We start from the raw sequence: 23548 nt of genomic DNA, 5'->3' as shown, positions 1-23548 counted from the left end.
CATTGATACCATGATCATTTGGCTCAAAAATAACATCAAACATCTCCTCCATTTCCTGTTTTGTAATGGCCTCCATAGTAGGCGCCATTTCTTGGTCACCATAGATGTCTCTCCACTTGAGGTTGGTTATGACACCGCCACTTTTTCCATGAGCATCTCTTGGTTGTTGTTTGTGTGGTAGAGACTCTTGATTCAAAGTGGGAATCTTGATGCGCAAACCTTAAGATTCTTGTTGTGGATGGGAAAAAATCCAGACTTATCCAAAGGAGACAATCAATCCATCATATTGATGAGTTACATTGTTGAAAAAGCTAATCATTCAATGAGGTATCAAAGCATCCATGCTAAGCCATGTGATACAATGTGTCATGACATTGATATCTCACTACTCACTTACATTGGTTGCATGGAGATTGCATTATTTAAGTCAGATAGGCATCATAATGAAGAACTTGTGACTTATTAGATCTGCACGTTCTCATTCATACTACACATATATAGCAAATGTGGATCAAGCTAGGCTTTAGGTTTGTCTTGATCTTAGTACATTGTATTTTCCAAAATGCCCAATCTTAATCCAAAATTCTATATGACCTAAGCCTATTATACTAATCTAACCTACCCCAAAGATTTAGTTGACCCAACCTAATAATATACTACCCTAATCTTCTAAAGCTTAGTTTATCTATATTAAACATAGATATACAAATTCTTGAGGAGCATCCGTTAGACTCTTTGCGTGAATTTTGTGTATCTTCATGTGTGCATGTGAAGCATCCACCTACTTCCTCTAACATATAAGTCTAATCTACATACTAGCATGCTAATGTTTTTAATATGTCGTACTAACCTATCTAATCTTACCTACTTTATTATATTTTATTAATTATACTTGATCACATCATCAATAGATTATATTGTATTTTTAAGTAATCATATTATAGTATCAATAAATTAGTTATTAATTGATTTAATTGACCATGATTTACCTACACCATTTATTTACATGTCTTTCTCATTTATTTATAATCCAAATTTCTTCTTTAATTGCATGATTATAAATTTCTTGGTTATATTAATTTAACTTTCTTAATTACACCACAGTACTTAATTAATCACACTACTCTTCATTAACTATAAATATTTCGCCATAATCATTAATTGGATCTATACTAATTCATTGAACACCTGTGCATGAAAAACCAAATCAAGAATTTCAATATATCATTTCAAGATGATGTATTCGTAGGTGGTATGGGCTACAAGTTAGCCTTTGTAGTGGAAGGAAACATATTTGATGATGCCTCACCTTTTCAATGTTAACATCGACCGTCTCCACCTCTTTGACACATCAGCTTATCTTCAAAATTCCAAAATCTCAAGATTTTGAAAGTTTAGAAATCCATTCAGATTTCTCTAAGCACTCAGAGTAGCCCTACTCTATGTAGAGGCGCCTATATTTAGGACTAAATTTAAGGAAATCTACTAACCCAAGAGTTTATCGATAAAATTTTAGCATAACAAGGTTTTTAAAGCTCAAATTAGGGCACATTCAACAACTTACTACAATTCATTGATCCACATAATGAGAAGAAGTGAAATATAGTCAAGAAAACCTTCAAGCATCACTAAACAAGAAATTGTATTAGAGTTATCCTTGGACTTTATTGAAAGTTGTAGAAGTTCTAACAAAGCAATGTATTAGTGTAGAGCACCCTTGCTAATAAAATAAAACCATCACATCAAGAGTCACCTCTTGGAACTAAGTCAAGGGGGAAGACTATAGCAAAAAGTCATTTAAAGACAAGTAAATGTAACCAGATGAAGATTTCTATCAACAAAGAGCAAGCCCGTAGGATCAAATCTCTATCATCATATGTGATTTGGGGTAACTTCCTTGCCCTAAATTAGGCATGGCATCATGCCCTTGCTTAGTATTAACCTATGATCCTCCATTTAAACTAGGCCAAGATGAACATAAGCTAGCTAAGATCATTAAACAAGGGACAAGGTAATATGGAGTTTATGACCCCATTAAGAATTAAAGCATGACATGCACAATTCTAAGAGAGATGTGATATTAAGAAATTGCACTTTATGAATAACCTTCGAAGAAAGGATCACTAAGTTGATCAAGATACGTTCTATATGTGTGTTCTATGAGAGAGAAGAATATTTGCAAAAGTGATTTTGGTAATGATTAATAGATATGCATAAAGAAACATATCTTATTGATTAATAACATGCTTTTTAATACCCATTAATTACTAATCTCGTAGATATGCCTTACAAATCACCAATGGTATAAAAAGACATTAGCATTTTTGTTGTCAAACATAAACGTCGAATTAGAAACACATACATATCTACACCTAACACAACGTGTATATTAAATCTAAAAGCAACATATTGATCAGCATGTTTATATGAAAAGAACAAAAAGAAAAGTACAAAAATACTCAAAAAGACATAATGGTGTAAAGAGAATCAGTAGCATAGTAACACAAGGAAGAGAAATGTGCTCTTATAATTAAAAAACAATAATGTTTCCACCATGACAAAGATACTCTTTTAAGATGGATAAAAGCTTCCTTATGACATGATATGGCACTTGTGCATTGTATATATCAAATACTTCACTAAAAACCCAAAATGGTGATCAAACTTGAAAGATTCAATATTAGAAAGTGAAAACTTACATATATATAAAGACTTAGGAAGAAGAAAATATATACTTTGTTCAAATTTTGAATACTATAAGAAAAAATAAACGCAATAGTTAAGAACAGTGGTCAAAATTCTCCTCTCTCTTAAAACCAACATCAAACCCTACTGGGAAAAACAACAAAAGAAAGGAAACAAAGAGAGTCGTGAGCACATATATTTAACACAAAATCTATTGCCACAAGTTAAAAAAATAAAGAGGTAAAAGAAGTATTCCAAACCCGAATTTCTCTCAATACAAAGCTCTAAACACATAAAAATTTGCCACAATAGAGAAGAGAGAAAAATATATATATTGTTGAATTTCTAAGTTAATCTGAGTTTATGGAAGATAAAAATAGCAAAAATAAAAATCAACCAAAAAAAGGAAAAGGGATTCTTGTATAAGGATAGAGACATTCAAAATATATAGACCATTCATGTCCCCCTTTTTTTTAAATCTTAACACTCCTTTTTTAGTCAATAGCCAAAGATTTGGAGAGAAGATTCACCCTCCATAGATATCAACATCTTTACTTCCTATTGGATAATCTAAAAGGCCCATCTCTTAAAGTATAATATTTTAAAGACCCGTTTTTTAGTCTATCCTAATGAAAATATGCATACAAGTAGTCTCGCTTACTAATAGCTTCTATCATTGTTATCATTACAAAAGTGATCAAGATAACAAGTCACAGAGATTGGGTATAGAAGTCTACTCATTTAAGTGTCCTAAATTATCTTTTAGTCATTTTTTACATGTATTATTAACTTTAATTTTGTGTATTATGTAGTTTCTTATATATAAACCATCACTTTGGCTAGATGTGTGTAATAATCTAGTTCACTTTGAATGTGGTGTCCCAATCATGTAATAATGGAAATCTTAAGAGTGAAAATTTAGTAATATAATCCATTGTAATTATGGTAATCAAAGATGCTACAATCAACTTAATCCAAAAAGGAGTGGTTGAGATGCAAACCTAATACCCATGATTCAAGAATGTTTTGAAGTGCACACATTACATGCCAATACATACATCAAGCTTAGGCTCTGAAGTCATGGAAGCATGTTTACAAAGTCTTGAAAGTGTACTTGACACATTCCACTTTTCTATATACTTTTTTTATAAGAAATTTGTTCTCTACAAAGTTGTAAGAGAATAGCTTGACAAATCATCATTTCCATCTCGATTAGCAATAATCATTTAGTAGTATAAGGAGTCCTCGAAGGGATACCTGACACATTATATGTATTTAATATACAACATCAAAAAATGTATCCAACAATTGAATCAAGTTAGAAGGCATGTACCTATTGGCAAGTGTCATTTTATTAGTATTTGCACCAAAAAGAAAAAAAAAGGAAGTCATATTAATGCTTGGGGAATTCGCTATATATAAACCGTTACTATCACATGCATTCAAGGCCTAATATAAAACTCCCATATCTAAAAATTTATCATGAATAAAACACACCCTTTTCTATTTAACATGTGAATATCGTCATTAAATGATACCCTTGTGTATGTAAAAAGGTCTTTAAAACAATTCTAAAATCGAGCCTTCTATGGAACTATATGATAGACTTATATACTTATGAGTGATCCCCCAAGTATTAGTATCCTTTAAGATACCTCAAAGGCATACATGACATAGAGATTCACATCAAAGTTTTGGTTACAATCCACTTAGGCACAAAAAATTACCCATATCAAAGCTCCATTAGATCAAAAATAAAACCAAGAACTAAAGCTATCAAAGCTACTAAATACACCATGATCCAAAAGTAACTTAGTGCTTAGGCTTTCTAAACTTCTCTATGTTAATTTTGCCACCTTAACAAGGGGTTACTTACATAACAATTGGGCTTTGTGTTCCCCATGGCAAAGAAGAAACAAGATTGGTGGATTGTGGCATGATTCCTCCCATCCACTTAGGATTTTTGACCCCATCACACATTGTCATCGTCACTGACAATCTTGCCACCATGTCTATGTGGCATTCTGTTAATGTCTATCCTTCTATCATCAATGGCATCATTGAAAAATCAAATTTCCATTCCATAAGCAATATGAGGGTTCGTTTATGTTAAAAGATTCGCAAATTTAGGGTGCCAAAGTATTCATAAGTAAATGCATATGATGCATTTTGCAGTACAAACATCTATTGGTATAAAAACAAGCATTGTTCATGGTGCCATGACAAAGTCCTTATACATTCCTTAAGTCGTAAACAAACAAGCTTTACTTAGAAATCACACTGTCTTATTGAGTTGACATTTAGAAACAATCTGTTGCAAAAGACCTCTTACACTAAGTTGAGCACATGCAAGTATACACTTCAAGTCAATTCTAAACCTTAGGGTGTTGCAGTGGAATTACAAGGACCAAGGGAGAGCAACTACCTACCAACCACATACGAGTAGCCTACCAATCAAAAAATTGCAGTCTTTTGTTTTAGAGGTAATATATTGACCAAAGAAAAACATAAGATGGAGAGGAGGAGGGGTCCCAAAGCGACAACCATGCAAGGAGTATCCATTTGGGGAAATATGATTCTGGGCTCCATGAAATACAAATCGACTCCATTTTCCAACCGGTATGGCCTTACAATTTATCAAAGCACTTTATAACCATTGCCCCATGTAGAAATGACTTTATGCTAGCTAGCTATACAAGCCCTAGATTTCAAGTACATACCTTTACACTAGCCTTTAAAATCAGCAATATGAAACAGCACTTCTATTAACATCAACTAGGGTTGTATTAGCCATTATACGAGTATCGTCACACCCTTGTCGTAGTACGGGGAGTGGCTCCATCACAAAGAATTCGAGTAACTGTTGGACCTGAAAGACCAGAGTTTTAACACGGGGATGACTTTGGAGACAGCCTAACCGTTAACGTCGTCTCGCCCTTGGCTAGAAGAAGATGTTCCTCACACTTATATATACTCTATTTCTCGCACGCTTAATCTGCACAATCCGTGCTTTGGCAGTTGTGCAGCCAAATGAGAGTTGCCCCTGCGTTATACATAGCCTTGCTAGGGCCACCTTGTTGAGTACATGTGCACATTATTAGCCTTGTGTTGTATATAACCTTGCTAGGGTTACCTTGTTTTGGCAAGCTTCCACAGTTTAGGGATCCAGTGGCTCAAAATCTCAGCCACCATGAAGAGTTGATATGAACACCACAGCATCGTTGTCTTCTAGGGTGCTTTCCAAGCGGCCACAGAGCTCCCAATCACAATCATTGATAAGAACTAACACTCCAGGCCTTCTGCAAACAACAGGTCATTTAATGCAAATCGGTCAGCTCTTACAGACATTGACAACAAGCTTGATCAGAAATCATGAAACAGAACATTGGATACAAACTTCACATCTCTATAAAACACAACTGCGATACTTTGGAGGATCATTGAGCTTCACCCACTCGCTCAAAGATCATATCTTTGGTATGCAAGATGGGTGGAATTTTCCTTCTGCCTTCAACCATCTCAAGTGGTGCTTTGCCAATGTAACTATGAACAGTTTTGTTTGTGTGTTAACTCTACCAACAACAAAAATGGTTTCCACTTGGCTTTATGCTCAAACATAACATTTGGGAAGACCCAAGAAAGGTTTTCACTTCCGACTATCAATCTGTCTATCAAGAAAAGGATGAGGAGAATTTCAACTAGCCCCATAGTTTCAAAAATCTCTCCAAAACAGCCTCATCATTCTCAGTCCTCCGATCTCTATCACTGATGTGATAAACTAAGGCATGCCGTTGTACTTGAAGACGCATTGCATAAACAACTTTGCCATATGATCTGCTGTTATTGGCTTCCTTACCAGAATTAACTGGATTTGCTTATTGAACTTGTGTAAAGCAGCCCAATTACTATGATTCTCCATTGGTGCTTTAGGAAGTTCCAAGATAAAACCCATGGCTACATCTGGGCATGAGCATGGCTGAGCATTAGTAGCCAATGTTGTTTGACTATGATGCCTTACGCTTTTTCAGCCGAGTACTTTTGCTTTTGTCACTTTGCAGTGCAATTGGGGGCAATTGCAATGATTTGAGGGGGAGGCCTATCACGGGGATGTGTATTTTTAATGCTCAGCTTGTGCACGTGTGAGGTGCACATGTGGAGTGCAAGTTAGTTATGGCACGGCGACAAGTCCAAAGCCTAAGTTACGCATTGGGGAACATTGGCAAAAGTTGTGATAAGCTATACTGGATAGGTACTTGTGAATGCCTCATGTCTGTTGTGGCCTAGAGCATTAAATGGACACTACAAATTAAATATTCAATGCTAGACTAAGGCCAAATGAAATCACTTGTACATACTATGTTCTAGATTTCATTCTCGAGCATTCCTCATGTCCGAGTTCTCTCTCTTTCTTTCCATTTTCATCTCTTTCACTCAGCCTGTGCATCTGCCACACTGCACTCTAAGATGCTATTAGAGCAATGAAGGGCCAATCTGAGGTGGACAAATCTAAACAGGAGGATTCAGCATATTTACAAGGCTGCGTTTATGGCATGTAAGTGCAAGCAAGAAGGCTCTGCATCTGCCTATGGCCAAAGTTAGCAGAGGCAAGTATGAATGGAGGACGATTTGCTGCATCAGGAGGGCTGCTTGGACCTACATGGAGTCAGGGAAAAGCATATATGGACCAATTTTGACAAACGAATCCATGGGAGAAGTGCTGAAAAGGCTGCATTTTCAGCCTTTGGATCAGATTTTGCATTTTTGTCAGCTCCATGGTAAAGTAACCTCAAAGTGCAGGGGAAGGAAGTCCCTGCGGGATGCATTTTCAAAGTCAAGAGTGTGACTACCTGAGAAGTACGATCAATGGAGAAGGATGTCTAGCAACTCAAGCACGGATTCCCAAGTCTTACAATCTTACGGAACTAGTAACCGAATAGACTGACGGTCAGACTCTACAACTCTTTCTCAATCCAAGAAAGCTAACTTGAGAAGGCACAAGTGCACTAGGAAAAGTAAAGCTCGCATATGTTCGTTCAAATTCCTCCCTAGGCACTAGTGATCATTGGGCACGTGAAGCATACGATAGGTGCACGGCAACTATGGCTGCACTTGGAGCATCTCTACAACAGGATGGCACCCATGAAGTTGGTGTCTCTAAAGGCATAGATGTGGACCATGAATCCCAACAAGTCCAAATCCATGAAAGATCACATCGACAAATTGCAATAACTTCATATGGAGATACTTAATGGGGGGAAGGTGATCTCCTCCAAAGACATGGGTGTTATCCTATTGGCACAGCTGCCTGCCCAATATTGTGGCTTCTAATCTACTTTGATCACTTTGACACGGATCGATACAATCAAGTGGGAGGAATTGGTGCCCATGGTATTGGATCAGGAGCACCACTTTAAGCTCTGATCTCCACTGAACGGGCTAAAACTCAAGTCATTGGGAGAAGAACTATCTAGACAAGGACAGGAAGGAGGACAAGAAGAAGAATTTCAAGAAGGATTCTGAATCTTTTGAAGCTAGTATTGCTCCTACTCCATCAATGTTTCTCCAGTTGGAGGTGTTAGGACATCTTCATCACCAAATGTGGCACTAATGTCATCCACGGCTTGTGAATGGATTGTGGACAGTACCACTTCCCACCACATTACCCATCCAAAGAAGGGAAGACCGCTTGTATACTATGCAAGGCAATGTCTATATTGGAGATTGCTCTTGCATCGGAGTTTTTGGTGTAGGAGAGATGTGAAGAAAAGCTCTAAACACAAAAAACACAATACCAATCATACGACCAAGCACAAACTGATACCACAAAACACAGTTAGGGTTAGGGCAACTCAAAGACAATGAACACAGAGAATAATGAAGTGAATGATTGCTGAATATACAATGCTCGTGCAACAAACACACTATGCACAAAGTGAATATTGTACTACAAACTCCTGTATCTCAAGGATTAGGGCAAAGGTAATGAGCTAGAGAGAGTGTCGTACTTTGAACGGATCCCGAAACGCAGCAAGGCAACCTCTAGATGTTGAACACCAACAAACGCAGCAGCAGGTGTGCTAGATCTAATGCAGACGGCAGTGCGCAGTAGCAAACACAAGCTGAGGAGAGAAAACCTGCAAACACAAAGTGAGGAGAGAGAAAACAGCAAAACACAGCATGTGCAGGCTGGGCGACAACTGGCTGAGGTGAGAGACTGCCAAACACGGTAGAGCCAATCAGCAGCCACCAACAAGGATGATGAAGTGGTAGGCTAAGGTTAGCAGCAACAGCACTCAGCAGCTATCACCTGGCTGTAATCAGCTCCGATCAACATGGAAAAGGTTGGAAATAGGCACCAGTCTGATGTAGACAGCAATGGTCAGCTTGGACTGTAATGTCCTCCGTGTCCGCGGGTGTGGGCAGCAAGCTGAAAGACCTGAAAATTGCAAAAACGAGATGGGGAGAGTAGAGGGCTGGCTGCCTATTTATAGAAAGTTTGGGAGCCCCCACTTAACTCTCTCGATCCACAACCCATTTTAGGGTTTCAACTAAAATAAGCCTAAAATAGGCATAAAATAAGTTGTTTTGGGGTTGTTTAAGTGGCTCAGTGCATTTCTTAGCTCAACAAGAGATTCATATCATCCCCAATCAGCATAGTGGTACGTTTACATTGGAGATCCTATATGTTCCCGATCTTGGCTTCCATCTATTATCTATAAGCAAGATTTGTGGAATAGAACTTATTGTGGAGTTTGATGCTACATCGTTTTGGATTCAAGAGGGCTAGACAAGCAAGGTGCCATGGATGAGAGTATGGTGCCTACAAGCTAAAGGACATAGCCGCTCTCCTCCTATCTTCTTTCTTCTCAGACTCAAACTTAACATGCTTGGTTCAGCCACCTCAACCATGAGTACCTTCACAAGGCAGCTTGTGCACGAATAGTTCGTGGCTTACCAAAGGTTAGGGTGGGCCTAAACCTATGTGTATCCTGCATCAAAGGCAAGAAACAACACAACTATATCCCCAACAAGGTGTCTCAACAAGCCAAGGCCTCCTTGGAGTTGGTCTTCACGAATTTTTGGGGGCCAACGAGATAGAAATCCCTCAATCGAAGTAAGAATCTCATGCATTCTATTGATGATTTTCACAAGATGACTTGGACCTCTTTTTTGCAGCTTAAGTCACATGCCTTATCGCGCATTCAAAACAAGCCTATCTTTGTAGAAACTCAATCAAGGCAAAACCTAAGGGCCATCAAAGTTGATAAAGGCAAGGAGTACCTTGAATAAAATGACTCAATACTCTGTGGACTTGCTAATACCAACGCTCCATTAGAAAACAAAGTCTTGGTGCGAAATATTTGTAGGTCATCTCATACGCTATGCATCGATGCCCTTTCATCCATGATCCAGGCTCCCTAGGCATTTCAACTATCATTAAATGCAATTGTTGCCCTTAATGTCCTGGGCACTAAGTGACACTACGGTTAGGGTTTCCTATGACGATTAAGCCATTTAGGGTTTCATTTTATTATTATTCATTCCAATTGGAAGGAGCACCTAAACAAACTCCGACTAGTCTTTGAATGGTATAGGCAATATGGTCTATCACTGAAACCCTTAAAATGCCAGTTTTGGGTAAAGCATGGATGTATCCTAGGGGACGTGGTCTCCAAAAATGGCATTGCTACCAACTTTTCCAAAGTTAGAGTGATTTTCAATTTACCACCACCAATGAACTACAAGGGAGACCACTGTCAAATTTCTTTGGGAGAAAGTGATCTTACGATTCAGATGTCCCATAGAATTAGTCGGTGATCAAGGCACACACTTTATCGATGAAGTGATTGCTCAATTGTTATCCACCCTTTGATAATCCATCAAAAATCCTCATCGTATTACCCTCAAGCCAACGGTCACGCTAAATCCACAAACAAAATCATAGGGGACTATCCTAACCAAGGTGGTCTTTGCCTCACGCAGTGACTAGGACAATAAGCTAATGGCAGCATTAGCACATAAGTGTGGCATTTTCATTGTGATCACCTTAAGCATTGTACTCTCTCTCACTCATTAATGCATCACTTCTCATTTCGATCGAGTATTGTTGTGCATCGATTAATTCTTTCATTCTCATTCATTTTCTATTAAATAATCGTGAAATTACTCCACATCTGGGCCAATAGTGGTATCAAAGCCACTTCTCTCCATCACTATCGCCATCGCTCGCGACCAACTTCCTCATAGCCATTGCCATTGAGTACCACACCTTAGCTGGTTGCTCCATGAGCTATTGCTCCCAAGCCAACTCTATTTTCTTCTCGGTGATTGGATTGTGCGATGCCATCTTTTTCACTCGTCCATATCAATCTCTACCCAAAGCACCCTTACAGTCAACCCTAACCCGATCTGGAGACCACTTTGACTCCCATGCCTATTGTAGCCCTTGCACTATCACTCCAATTCACACTTGCCCTGTCACATTGGTTGCCAGCACCAATGCTGATTCGACCACCCACAGCTGTCCTTTTGTCACCTTCGCATTACCGCCTCACCCACGCCCCGGTATACCAGCCACCTAATGTACTCATCACCAAGTCACCACGTCCTCAATCTATACCGACAATGACGACGCCAAGTGGTTGAACCCATGACATGAAACACAAAGAAATGAAAATGGAAATGTCTTTCCTCAAAGAGACAGTGTCTAGTCCCGTACAATGATTCTCGAAAATGAGATATATAAGTGAGAGAAGTGCGCCATGAGGATGACATGGTCTATCAAGAAGCTCAAGGACCCGAAGTAAGACATGGTTCAGAGATGTGTGTGAATGGCTCAAAGGTTTATCAAAAATCAGCATGGCTCAGAGGCACTGAGCACATGACTAGAGGGCAAATACATAGGTATGGCTTTCAAGATCAAACTCAAAGGTCATGCGTAAAGTGACTCACACTGTCGAGTTCAACAGCATGAGAGAGAGAGAGAGAGTGCCAAGGTGGATACGACTCCATGAGAGAGAGAGAGAGAAAGGGAACTCTTGCAAGTACACAACAAGCTGAATAGATTGATGTAACAAATGTTGATGAAAGTACAATGGTTAGGGCCTCATTATATAGGCCTAGGGTTTCCCCCAAACCTTGGACCCTTATTAAATGTTGGGAGGTATAAAAGTTGTTCACACCTTTGACATACACTTACACACCTAAGGTGAGTTCACACATGGAGACATGTATAGAACTAACATTATTTGCATATTATTTCATTGAAGCGGCCAACATCTCTCCTATTAGTGATTCATCGTTGGGTACTAGAGACCAGACTCTAATTCTAATTTGTATGTCCACACCTCAAGTGGCCAAACCACAATGTTTGTGCAGTAAGTCAATGGCCTCATTCTAACATGGAACCACACATAGATGGTGCAGCAAATTAAGGATGGCCTCAATCAAAAGTTTGAGATGACCAATATGGGATTACTCCATTTCTTCCTTGGCCATGAGATATAAAAAAATGAGAGGGCATCTTTCTCTCTCAACAGTGTTATGTGCAAGAGCTCTTTGCCGCCTTTGAGATGACAATCTTGTTAGCAATCATGTGTGTCTTGTGTGGTCATCTCCTGCATGTGAGGCTCAGTCTAAGTCAATTGAGGATACTAGAAGCTCTGACATTGTATTTGTCTGTCATTTTATGTGTTTTAGACACTTAAGATGGAGGGCACATTGGTGCATTTCTTTTTGTGCACATTTAGGCTATTTTTTAGGGGTTTAACCGCATTTATGATTTTTCCTCTTTTTCACCTATATATAGGCAACCTTCCCTCCCAATTTCATTATCCATTATCCATCATTGATCCTTTGTGATCAACCAGCCCTCCTCATTCTCTCATCTACTACCATCTGGTGCCCACATTGACACATAGAGCTACGTGTTGGGGCTGACCGTTGTAGCCTTGTACCTTCAGCCATTGCAGTCACATTGTTCCTTCTCTCTCCTATGTTCTCTTTGTCTCCTTTTTCTCTCTATGTTCACTTTCCTCTTTCAATTGCGCGCTCTCGCATGGTATCAAAGCCACGTGTGAGAGCTAGAGATCTCGAAGAGGAGCATGCTGTCCACAACAAAACTTGCCAAGTGTCATTCCCACGTGCTACAAACCTTGCACTTCAAGTCAAATAAGGCAAGGCGGCCTATTTCCAGCTCTTTTTTTTAAGGCTATATTATCCAAGGTAGATTTGCGTTTTGCCCCTAGGCGGCACCATTACTGCACCCAGGTGGTGTCAAACAGGCTAGATGGCCACTCTATTGGCTGGACAACACTAAAACAAACCTGTGTTCTTCATAGGCAGTCCCCCAACACATTTGTTGCAAATTCGGGCCCTATACCACCTGCATTTTTTGTGCAAACAGCCTCCGACATACTTGTTGCAAGAATAGGCCCTACATTACCTACATTTTTTGCAAGCAGTCCCCCCTGAATCTGCATTTTGCTACTGGGCAACCACCTTTCTCCTAGGTGGCAGCCTTTAAGGATGAGCGGCAACTCTTCTTAGTTGTGTGGCACTATTCTCTGTTGGGCGGCCTGTTTACAGCTGGACAGCATCCTTCTACTGCTGCATTTCAAACTGCCTGGTCTTTGCTGACCTAGATGACATCATATTTCATCTGGGCAGCCTTTATTGCAGGCCAAAATCCAAGAAAATTTGCATTTAAAAGTACACCATTTCCGGGCACTCCTGACGGCATTGTGTGTTCCCTTTGACATCAAATATTCCCCAATCTACCTTGCCTCAGTGATTATTCATTCTTCTATATCGTGGTCTAATGGACCCCGATTATCCCAAGGACACCTCTTATTGGTCACCTTTATTCCAGTGGCAACATCTTCTTTGTTTTCTTGCAAGTACTTTATTGAAGGACATCTATGGCCAACATGTATGCTATGGGGGATCGTGTGGTTCGGGATCTTTCAAACCAACCACCATCTTATTACTCTTTCCCGTTGAAACCGGTCTATGACTCACATAGAGCGGTAGTTCCTTCAATTAACACCTGGTCTTTACACACACACACATAAGCAGAGACCTCACTCTCTCACTCAACACCAAATCGGCCCCAAAGACCGACGCCCCTCTCGGTATTTCTTTATCAATTAAAAGATAGAAAATTACAAAAATGATAATGTTTCAAAATACATAACCTGTGAACACTTGGTTTTCATCTCTTCTGAGTAAATTCCAACTGCATAAGAACACTACAGCATGTCCAGATCAACATCCCTTTTAGGAAAGCATTTTCTATGACCAAAACTCAATGATTCCTGTGCAGAATTGCAGTCTGCAAATCTCTAAATTCATTGTTCTTACTATCCACCATGTCCTGAATTCAGTGTTCTTACTATCCAGCACACTGTTCTTACTGTCCAGCATGTGCAGAATTCATTGTTCTTACTGCCCAACACATTGTTCTTACTGTCCAGCATGTCCTGCATTTTCTGTGACTAATACTCAATGATTCATGTGCAGAATTTCAGAGAAAACACAGAATTGTACCTTCGATGGAATCAACCCATCATGCGAAGCATTTCCTCTGAGAATAGAGAGAGAGAGTTGATTAGAGGGAGCAAACTCTACCTCCGTACTTGAGTCAGAGACGTAGAAGTACTCTCCAAGGCTGATTTTCTTGCAGCAATCTGCCCTCAGCTCCTCAAAACTTCATTCTCCCATCTGCCCCTTATGCCTATTACGTTTTTTTTAATGCTCTCTCTCTCTCTCTCTTTTGGGAATTTGTGCCACATGGCATACATGTAACAATTTTCCTGTTTAAACCTTTTGGTCTAAAATTCTCCATGATCAGTGCAAAATTTGGCCTTGGCACAAACTAGAGAATTAATCCTCGTGCAAAAATGAAGATAATGACATGAACTGATTCTGGGGTCCAAAAATAGTAACTCGCTAAATTTTAGGGATGGTGACCCTTGTATTCCTCAACTTTTATCATTGTGACCACATCAAAAAGTGTAATGTTGCTTAGTTACGGTGACTTTTATTCCATGAGCATTCTCACATGTGCATCTTCTATCTTGGCCAGGCTCATTGTCATGCACCATCTCCGGTGGCTAAGCACACAATCTCAAACCACTGGCATTCTATTCTTCAATGCCCATTCAATATGGAACCAATCCTAAGGCTCAGACAAACCATTGGTCCAATTTGTCCCAATGGCTGCCTCTTCTGGCCATGCAAAGATCCCGGCTTATTCCAAGAGAACTCTGAGAGTAAGAAGCAACAACAACAAAAGAAAAGAAAAATAAAATGTAAGTAAATAAAAAAAGCAACTGTAAAAAGTATCACCACCTGGTGACACCGTTATATTCTTTCGGGGTTTCTAGTCCTTGATTGGCATTGTTAGCATCTCCTCAACAAATGCCAGTCCTATCCTCTCTCTCCACATTCGACAAGCTAGATGGGACGAACTACCCTCTATGGTCGTGCTACATGGAGTGTCTCCTCCATGATTGTGACCTTTGGGACTTTGTTACAACCCCTATACCCCGACGTACCATGGATCCTCATGATGGTATGACCGCCGATTCGATACCTTTATGGGCAGAGCTTGCTCTTCTCTCCTTTTGGGTTGTACTTGAGTTGAATCTACCACAACTCCCTATCAATCACAGACTCCCGTACGATGAGGGATCACATTCACATGATGGAGGAGATCCGGAATGAGCTTTAGCCTTTCATTCCTCGGTATGGACATTTTTCTTCGAAAGCCTTAGCTATGACACTTTTCTCACATCTTCTGTCACTGACATATGATGTGCTCTACACCAATCTTCTCACTTCTCGTAGCCGGGAGACTCTCACTTGGGAGGAGCTGATTCCATTGGTGCTCAAGTAAGTTGCACATCACAGTGAGACAAATTCTTGCAAACCCTGTGCACATAGCCATCCTTATGCGACTTGTCTACAAGTACATGACAAGCCAAGCTCAAGAAAGGGAAGAGGAAGCAGTTGGAGTTTTTTTAACTCTGATACAGCTTTTGTGGGGAAGCATTGAGGATATCCTATGTGTCCTCATTGTGGAAAGACCTCACACCCCGAAGAGAAGTGCTAGAGGATATACCCTTACCTTCATCTGGGAGCAAAGGGTGGATCTACATCGGAGCCTTCGTCTATCTCTACTTCATCACTCGCTATTACCACCGAGTACATGTTTCTACACATTTATCAAGTGGAGACACCTTTGATTGTCTCACCTTGGCTCTTTGACAGTGGTGCATGGAGTCCTATGACTCCGCGAGATATTTTGTTGCAGGATCTCCGTCCGTCAGAGGGTATTGTTACTACTGGCGACGTTTCTTCGGTACCTACTAGTGGTATTGGCACCTTGCCTCTATTGTCTACCCATTCATCGAGCTCCGTTTTTAAGGCCTATATATTCATAACTTGGGGTTCCCTCTCCTCTCAATTCATGGTCTTCCTAGTCTCAGGACCCATGTTGTATACATCAAGCCGACTATCTTTGTTGAGCATTCTTCTACTGGAGCCACGTTTGTGATAGATTGGCAGGAGAGGGGGCTATCTATACTCCATTTCCCTTCCGTTGGTGGCAGGTCTTGCTCCTTAGGTGGCTTTCTTCTTCGACGAACTACATCTGCATTGGCACTCTTCTTGCCACCCTTGGATCCACCTCTCCTTTGGCCTTCCGCCACATCCATGATCACAAAGGAGGTGTGAGCAATCATATGTCTTATGTGGTCATCTCCTACTTGTGAGCCTCAATCTAAGTCAAACGAGGACAAAGCTCTAACACTGTATTTTTCTATCATTTATGTGTGATAGACACTTTAGAAAGAGAGCACATTAGTGTATTTCTTTTTGTGCACTTTTTGGGTATTTTTTAGAGGTTTGACCACATTTAGGATTTTTCATCTTTTTCACCTATATATAGGCAACCTGTCCTTCCACTTTCATTATCCATTATCCATCATTGATCCTTCATGATCAGTCAACCCTCCTCATTTTCTCATCCCCTTGCTACTATTTGGCACCATTATAACCTTGTGCCTTTAACCATTGCAATCACATTGTTACTTCTCTCTCCTACGTTCTCTTTGTCTCCTCTCCGCATTCACTTTCCTCTTTCCGTTGCCCACTCTCACAAACCTATCGTCCCATCTCTACTCCTATCGATGGAAAATTTCAGCCTCCTATGGAGATTCTTTGGCCATTTATGCTTCCATCTATTGATTTGGTTTTCTTAACGCCTACATTGATCTTAACTTTTTGGTAGTCCTTCTTACAATACTTATGAGTGAGTCGAAGAAAACTCATTGACAGTGTGCAGGCTGCTAATGATTCCTCAAGGGCCACCTGGCTGTGGCCTTTTCTATTTAGCAAGTTCAAGAGACACCACCCTAGTGTTACATGGATGGACCAACCAACTCTAACTAGGCCAAAGATGATCATCATAGATAATTGACTACCGGCTATCACTTTTTATTTGGTACAAGAGCTATCTCTTGAAGTAGCAAGAAGTGACAGACAGTCGTCCTTGTGACGAAATGCTCTTAATGCAAAAAACACAAAACCAATCATATGACAAAGCAAAAACTCATAAACACAAAACATGAGTTAGGGTCTATCATGGGGATGTAAAATTTTGAGATGCTTTAATCTTTCCAATAACAATTGTTATAAGTAGTGTACTACTGGCTACAAATCCTGTTTATCATGCCAGAAGAAAACATAAAGAGGTACACTATCACTTCATACGTGAGATGGTACTTGCTGGAAAGGTGGATCTCTTGCATGTCAAGACAAATGATTAAGTAGCTAATATCTTTACCAAGTCACTAGGTAAAGATAAGTTTAGCCACGTCAGACAACTACTTGGAGTACACTACCCTTCTTGAGCTTGAGGGGAAGTATTGAGAGAGTCAAGCTCATCATCAATATTCTATCCCTAACATGACAATTGTCTAGTCTAGCTATCACTAGCAGGTGTGTATCTGTGGACTAATAAGTCGGACTAGTAAACTGACTTGTGTTAGTTAATCATGGTTTGGTTGTATAACCTTAGTTGTCTCATTAGTGTTGTGTAAGACTATGAAGGTAGATGAAAAGTGGTTGAAAAATAATAAAAGAGAAGGAGAGCATGTAGCTCCATCCTTGCTCTATCTCTGTCCTTTCTTGCTTACAGTTTCTTCAAGCTTGTCTATATAAGCAAAATGGCCTTCCCTGCATTGCGCAAAGAGCTTGTCTCCCTCAAAACCCTAGTAAAATGCAAGTAATAGATTATTTATGTTTGATTAGTTTCATATATGACAAATCATGACATGCCATCAATGAAAACTGTTTGTTTACATTAAAGATTTGGTCATCTCCAGAACAGTTGGTCAGGTAAGATATGTGCACATTTACCATATACAAGAGCAGGTTGATAGTATTTCTGCAGTTACTGGCAATTTGGGCACATTTGATTAATCAAATGTGCAAGGTTGTTTCGCATATGTGCTGCAAATGGCAGTTATTTCATAGTAACTGGCCAAGGACCCCGAGAATGCAATAGGTGCCAAAGACAAAAGTTGTAATAAGCTATGTCTGACCGGTACCAAGTGATACTCGATGTTAGATTTGGGCTTAGACCAATTTATTGGCTACTAATGTCAATGGTGATATTAGAGACTAGGCATTAATTAATTAATTAATGCTCGTCTAAAAGCTAAGAACTGATTAGGCATACTTGGGAGACAAATTGACTTGGCGAATTTAATTATTGGTTGGTGAAATTAATTTTTTGAGCACCATAATAATTATTAAATTAATTTTCAGAATTAATATTCTGAAATTAATTTAATAAGCTGAAAAATGTTGGAAAATGGAATTAGGAGGCTATCGCTTAGCAAAACTTGCCCATACAAGTAGGAAAAACGTTTTTAGGGGCTGGTGGAGTCTATTTCAGCCATTGTGAGAGAGGAGGAGACTATTTGAGCTCCGTGAGTTGTCTGCTAGCAAAGCTCACTAGATAATCTAGGTTGTCCTCACCAGGTTGGCACAACACTGCCCCCATAGCAATTTTAGAAGCATCGATATGCACATGGAAGGTAATGTTCCAATTTAGGGCTCGTAGAATTGGTGCTATGGTTAGAGTCCTCTTCAACTCTTCATATGCGCATTGGCATGCTTCAGTCCATTCGAAGACAACCAGTAGCGGATTCCCCTGTGGGGATGCGTGACATATGATCAGTCATGTAGTGTTGTTTTCCCTTCCGTACAACCACGCAGAAGTCAAACTCCAAAAGCAGAAGGAGCCACCGAGCTATGCGTCCTGTAGCGCAAGGTTTGTTCACTAGGTATAGCAAGGCTTGATGGTCTACAAAGAAGGTAAAGGGCATAGCCAATAGATAATGTCGGAACTTCTGCTGCTAATGTGATTTCAACCACCAGGGATTAGTCGTACAGCAAGTGACAACAATTTCGAGCCCTCCAAGAGCAAGTAACAATAGCCCAAGATCCTTCTAGCGCAGGTGACAGCATACAGGAGGGGCAACAATCTTTCTAGTGGTCCTAAGCTATAGGTGAAAGCTTCCATGGTTGTTTGAGCAAGGCAGCAGCAGTTTTTCAGTATCTCTCGCAATGAAACTCTGGAATTTCTCTCTCTAGAGTATTCTCTCTCATTCCCTAGCCATTTCTCAAGTTAACTTAGCATTTTCCAACAATTTGAGCCATCAAAGGAAGAGATTTCAGTCAATCTCTACTGTTAACCCTAATTTACAGCAAAAATTAGGGTTTTGACAGCTACCTCGAGAAGCCTACTTTGAATTGAGAGCTTAGGACTTGAATTCCAGCAGCAAAAAATGAGGAATTTCAAGGAGATTCAAGAGGGCAGCCAATCAATATCAAATTTGGGCTAAATTTGTCTTTCAAGGAGCAAGTTGAAGGTCAATCCCCAAGCAAACCAAGAGGCAAATTGATTTGGAGACTTGCTTGTCAGTTTTGGCAGCAAGAGGTACTTGGATTAGCAGAGGAGATCAAAGGATCTCAATTGTACTCCTTCCATTTGCAATATAAGATTAAAAAATACCACAAGAGGCACTAGTTTTGGGGCCAACCAATGTCCAAGATTCAAGTGGTAAATTGTGCATTTTCAGTTTATATGGATTTTATGCTTGCTGTAATTAGTACTTAAGCACGTTATTTACCACCCTATCTGAGAAGGAAGGCTGGTTTCAAGGTTCCATCGTTGGGATACTACTCAATCCCTTGATTTGGTGGGCCCAAGGTACCTGATTCAAGGTCAAAAGCTTTGCTCTAGTGTTGAAATTGTATTCAGCTGACCATTACAGCAAGAATGTCTTCAAATAGTGAGATGGGATCAAGTAGAGACGATGCCTCTCAATCTGAAAATTCACAAAGTATTGGGAAAAAAGCAAAGTTTGATCTTGGACAAGGCATGGAGCATGGGCAGCAAGCTGAGAATGAGGGAATTGGACAAGAGATGGGTCCTTCTAGGTCTCTTGAAGCTGATGACTAGTGAGAGGAAGAGAAATATGATGACTAGTATAAAGATCAGATGAGGACAATAGCTGAAATGTTTATGCAATTGGCAAATGATCCTTAGTTTATGTGCTTTTTTGAACCCTTAAAGGAGGGCAGTAAAGGCAAGAAGAGGAAATCATCTTTGAGAGCTTCGGGACAGCAAGATGCACCGAAGGAAGAGCAATACAGCAACATGATGTTCCAAATGTGGATAGTGAGCATAAGCAGATGGTATCAATGGGGCAATTGATGCATATGCAAGGCCAACTTGGAAGTGCCAATCCAATGCTTTTTTGACGGTAGAACATGCATGCAATGATAGGGGAGCCAAGGTACTTTGGTGGTGGAACGAGTTTCCATGCTATGGTGGGTCAGGGACTGCGCACGGGAATGTATAACACAACTCCTTATCATATGTAGCAACCAATGCGTGATGTACAAGGCCCAATGTATCTGAGTATGGCTAGTAATATGCACAACCCCATGTATAACAATGTTGGCATGATGTTGGGACACAAGGTGGCAAGTTTGGCAGTGCATATATGGAGTCCACTATGTTTGGGACTTGTGGTATTAATGATGGTCATGCAAATGACCCGTATAGTGTTGGTCATGATGAGGAAAAACGCAACTAGTAATGCATGCAATGTATGGGAAAATGTATCTTGATATGGCTAGTAGTATGCGAATTTCCATGCACACTCACATTGCACTAGTCCAAAGTATGCAAACAAGAATGTTTCCTTGTGCATCTGGTGCTCCTAGCATGTCAAGTACACATGACAAGCTAGTCAACTAGATGCAATGTTGCATATTAGTTAAGTTGGAATTGCAGCAATGTTAAAGTATAAAGCATTGAAATGCTTAAGGGGCAAAAAGACCTACAACCTAGTGGAGGCTTTGAGGCAAGTAAAGTTAGAGATAAAGTTTCCATATGCTTCTTGGTGAAGCTTCAGCATTGTTTCACCAATAGAAGCAAAGTGCATGAAAAAGAATGACTTGGCTAACCATCTTCAGTTGTTGCAGCTTTACCTAGATTCCTTTCAGTTACAGTTGACTTCAATTCGCTCAAATAGGTTCGGTAGAGCAAGGGTCCGGAGTATTGCCTGATGCTAAAGGGGAAGGTAGCACTTTCACTCTGCCAATTGTGGACAGCTCTCATATGTAGTGGATCTCGAATGTATTTAGCATACATCCAAGGTACTTTGCTGACAAGATGTCTGCCATAAGGTCACTACTCAATGTACTAGTCACTATGAGATGTATACAGATGAGTATGAGTTTAACCTAAGCACTGAAACTATACTTTTGCATCAGCTTATGACCAGTTTGGCATGAGTTTTGCCTCAATTTTGAGACAAAAATTCTTATCAGTTTTAGCTCAGTTTTTGATCAGTTTAAGAACCGTTTACGGTTACTTTTGGAATTGATTTTGCATCAATTTTTGCATTGATTGTTGGTCAATTTTTGCAATGATTTTGTGATCAATTTGGGATCACATTTGCAGTAGTTTATGATCAGTTCTCAAATCAGCAAGTGATCAATATATAATCAGATTATGCTCAGTTTTCAATGGTTTACCGCCGTTGGTTCCAAGAATAGGAGCATGATAGTAAATGCCATTGACAATTTCAGCCATGGTTTATGTTGAGAATATGCTTTACTATGGTTGTGAAGTCAAAACAATTGAGAAACATGGATTTCTAGCAACAGTTTTGGACTTTATTTCAGATTTATATCATATTTATGCTAGCTAGAAATTTTCAGGTTTGGGGCATGTGGCATGGTTGGACAACAATGGCTAATGTTGTGACTGTGATGCCTTATGGAAATTCCAATGCAATATGCTTTTCCTTTGGCACAATGCACTACAATCAAGGACAATTGCAAGGATTTCAAGGGGGAGGTCTATCACGGGGATGTGAAACTTTGAGATGCTTTAATCTTGCCAATAGCATTTGATTAAGTCATTAATCAAATATACAAGGTTATTTAGCATATGTGATGCACATGGTAACTATTTCATGGTAACAGGCTAAGGATCCTGAGGATACAATGGGTGTGAAAGGAAAAAGTTGTGATAAGTTATGTCTAACATGTGTGAGGTGATATCCGATGTCAGATTTGGGCCTAAACCAATTTATTCGCCACTAATGTCGACAGTGACATTAGAGACTAGGCATTAATTAATTAATTAATGCTAGTCTAAGAGCTACTAACTGCTCAAGGATATTTGGAAGACAAATTAGCCTAGCCAATTTAATTATTAGCTAGTAAAATTACTTTTTCGAGCACTAGAATAATCATTAAATTAATTCAATAGGCTGGATAATGTTGAAAAATGGGATTAGAAGATTACCACTTAGCAAAACTTGCACATGCAAGTGAAAAAAACTTTTCAAGGACTGGTGGAATCTAATCTAGTCATTGTGAGAGAAAATAAGGCTATTAGAGAGCAAGAAGAGACTGCTGATGTGATTTGCAGCCACCAAGGATCAGTCCTACAGCAATTTGGAGCCCTCTAGGAGCAGGTGATAACAGCCCAAGCTCCTTCTAGTGTAGGTGACAGCATACATGAGGGGGCAATAGTCTTTTAGTGTTTCTTGCAATGAAACTCTGAAATTTTTCTCTCTACAGCATTCTCTCTCATTTCCCAATTGTTTCTCAAGTTATCTAAATATTTTCTAGCAATTTGAACCATCAAAGGAATAGATTTGAGTCAATCTCTACTAAAACCCTAATTTACAACAGAAATTAGGATTTTGATAGCCGCCTCGAGATGCCTGCTCAGAATTGAGGACCTAGGACTTGAATTCCAACAGCAAAAATTTAGGAGTTTCAAGAAGATTCAAGAGGCCGTCTAACTAAATTCAGATTTGGAACTGAATTTGTCTTTCAAGAAGCAAGGTGAAGGCCAATTCCTAAGCAAACCAAGGGGCAAATCAGTTTGGAGACATGTTGGTCAATTTTGACAGTAAAAGGCACTTGGATTAGTGGAGGAGATCAAAGGATCTCAATTCTATTGCTTTCATTTGTAATATAAGATAAAGAAATACTACAAGGGGCACCAGTTTTAGAACCAACCGGGTATCCAATGTCCAAGATTCAAGTGGTAAAGTGTGCATTTTTAATTTATGTGAATTTTATGCTTGATGTAATTAGTACTTAAGTAGATTATTTACCACCCTATCTGAGAAGCAAGGTTCGTTTCAGGTAACTCGAAAACAATGAACACAATGAATAATGAAGTGAATGACTATTGAATATACAATGCTCATCCAGCAAACACACTATGCAATGAATATTGAACATTAAACTCTCG

The 23548-nt window shown here is 39.6% G+C and overlaps 1 protein-coding gene across 1 annotated transcript in view; it reads right to left on the bottom strand.

The window, feature by feature from the left end:
* Positions 1-5055: 5055 nt before the first annotated feature.
* The window catches only part of LOC148029559 (ubiquitin-related modifier 1 homolog 2-like), a 43427-nt gene continuing 24934 nt past the window's right edge, over positions 5056-23548 (bottom strand). Inside the window, exon 4 of the mRNA XM_087688728.1 lies at positions 5056-5984. Coding sequence (XP_087544854.1) covers positions 5867-5984 — 118 coding nt within the window. The 3' untranslated portion in view covers positions 5056-5866. The remainder of the gene's footprint in view (positions 5985-23548) is intronic.

Source organism: Lygodium microphyllum, chromosome 11 (assembly GCF_053477565.2).
Source record: "Lygodium microphyllum isolate KBCC chromosome 11, Lygodium_microphyllum_v1.1.10, whole genome shotgun sequence".
Classification (NCBI taxonomy): domain Eukaryota; kingdom Viridiplantae; phylum Streptophyta; class Polypodiopsida; order Schizaeales; family Lygodiaceae; genus Lygodium; species Lygodium microphyllum.
The sequence above is the reverse complement of the archived record's forward strand: the minus strand, read 5'-3'. Positions and strand labels throughout refer to the sequence as shown.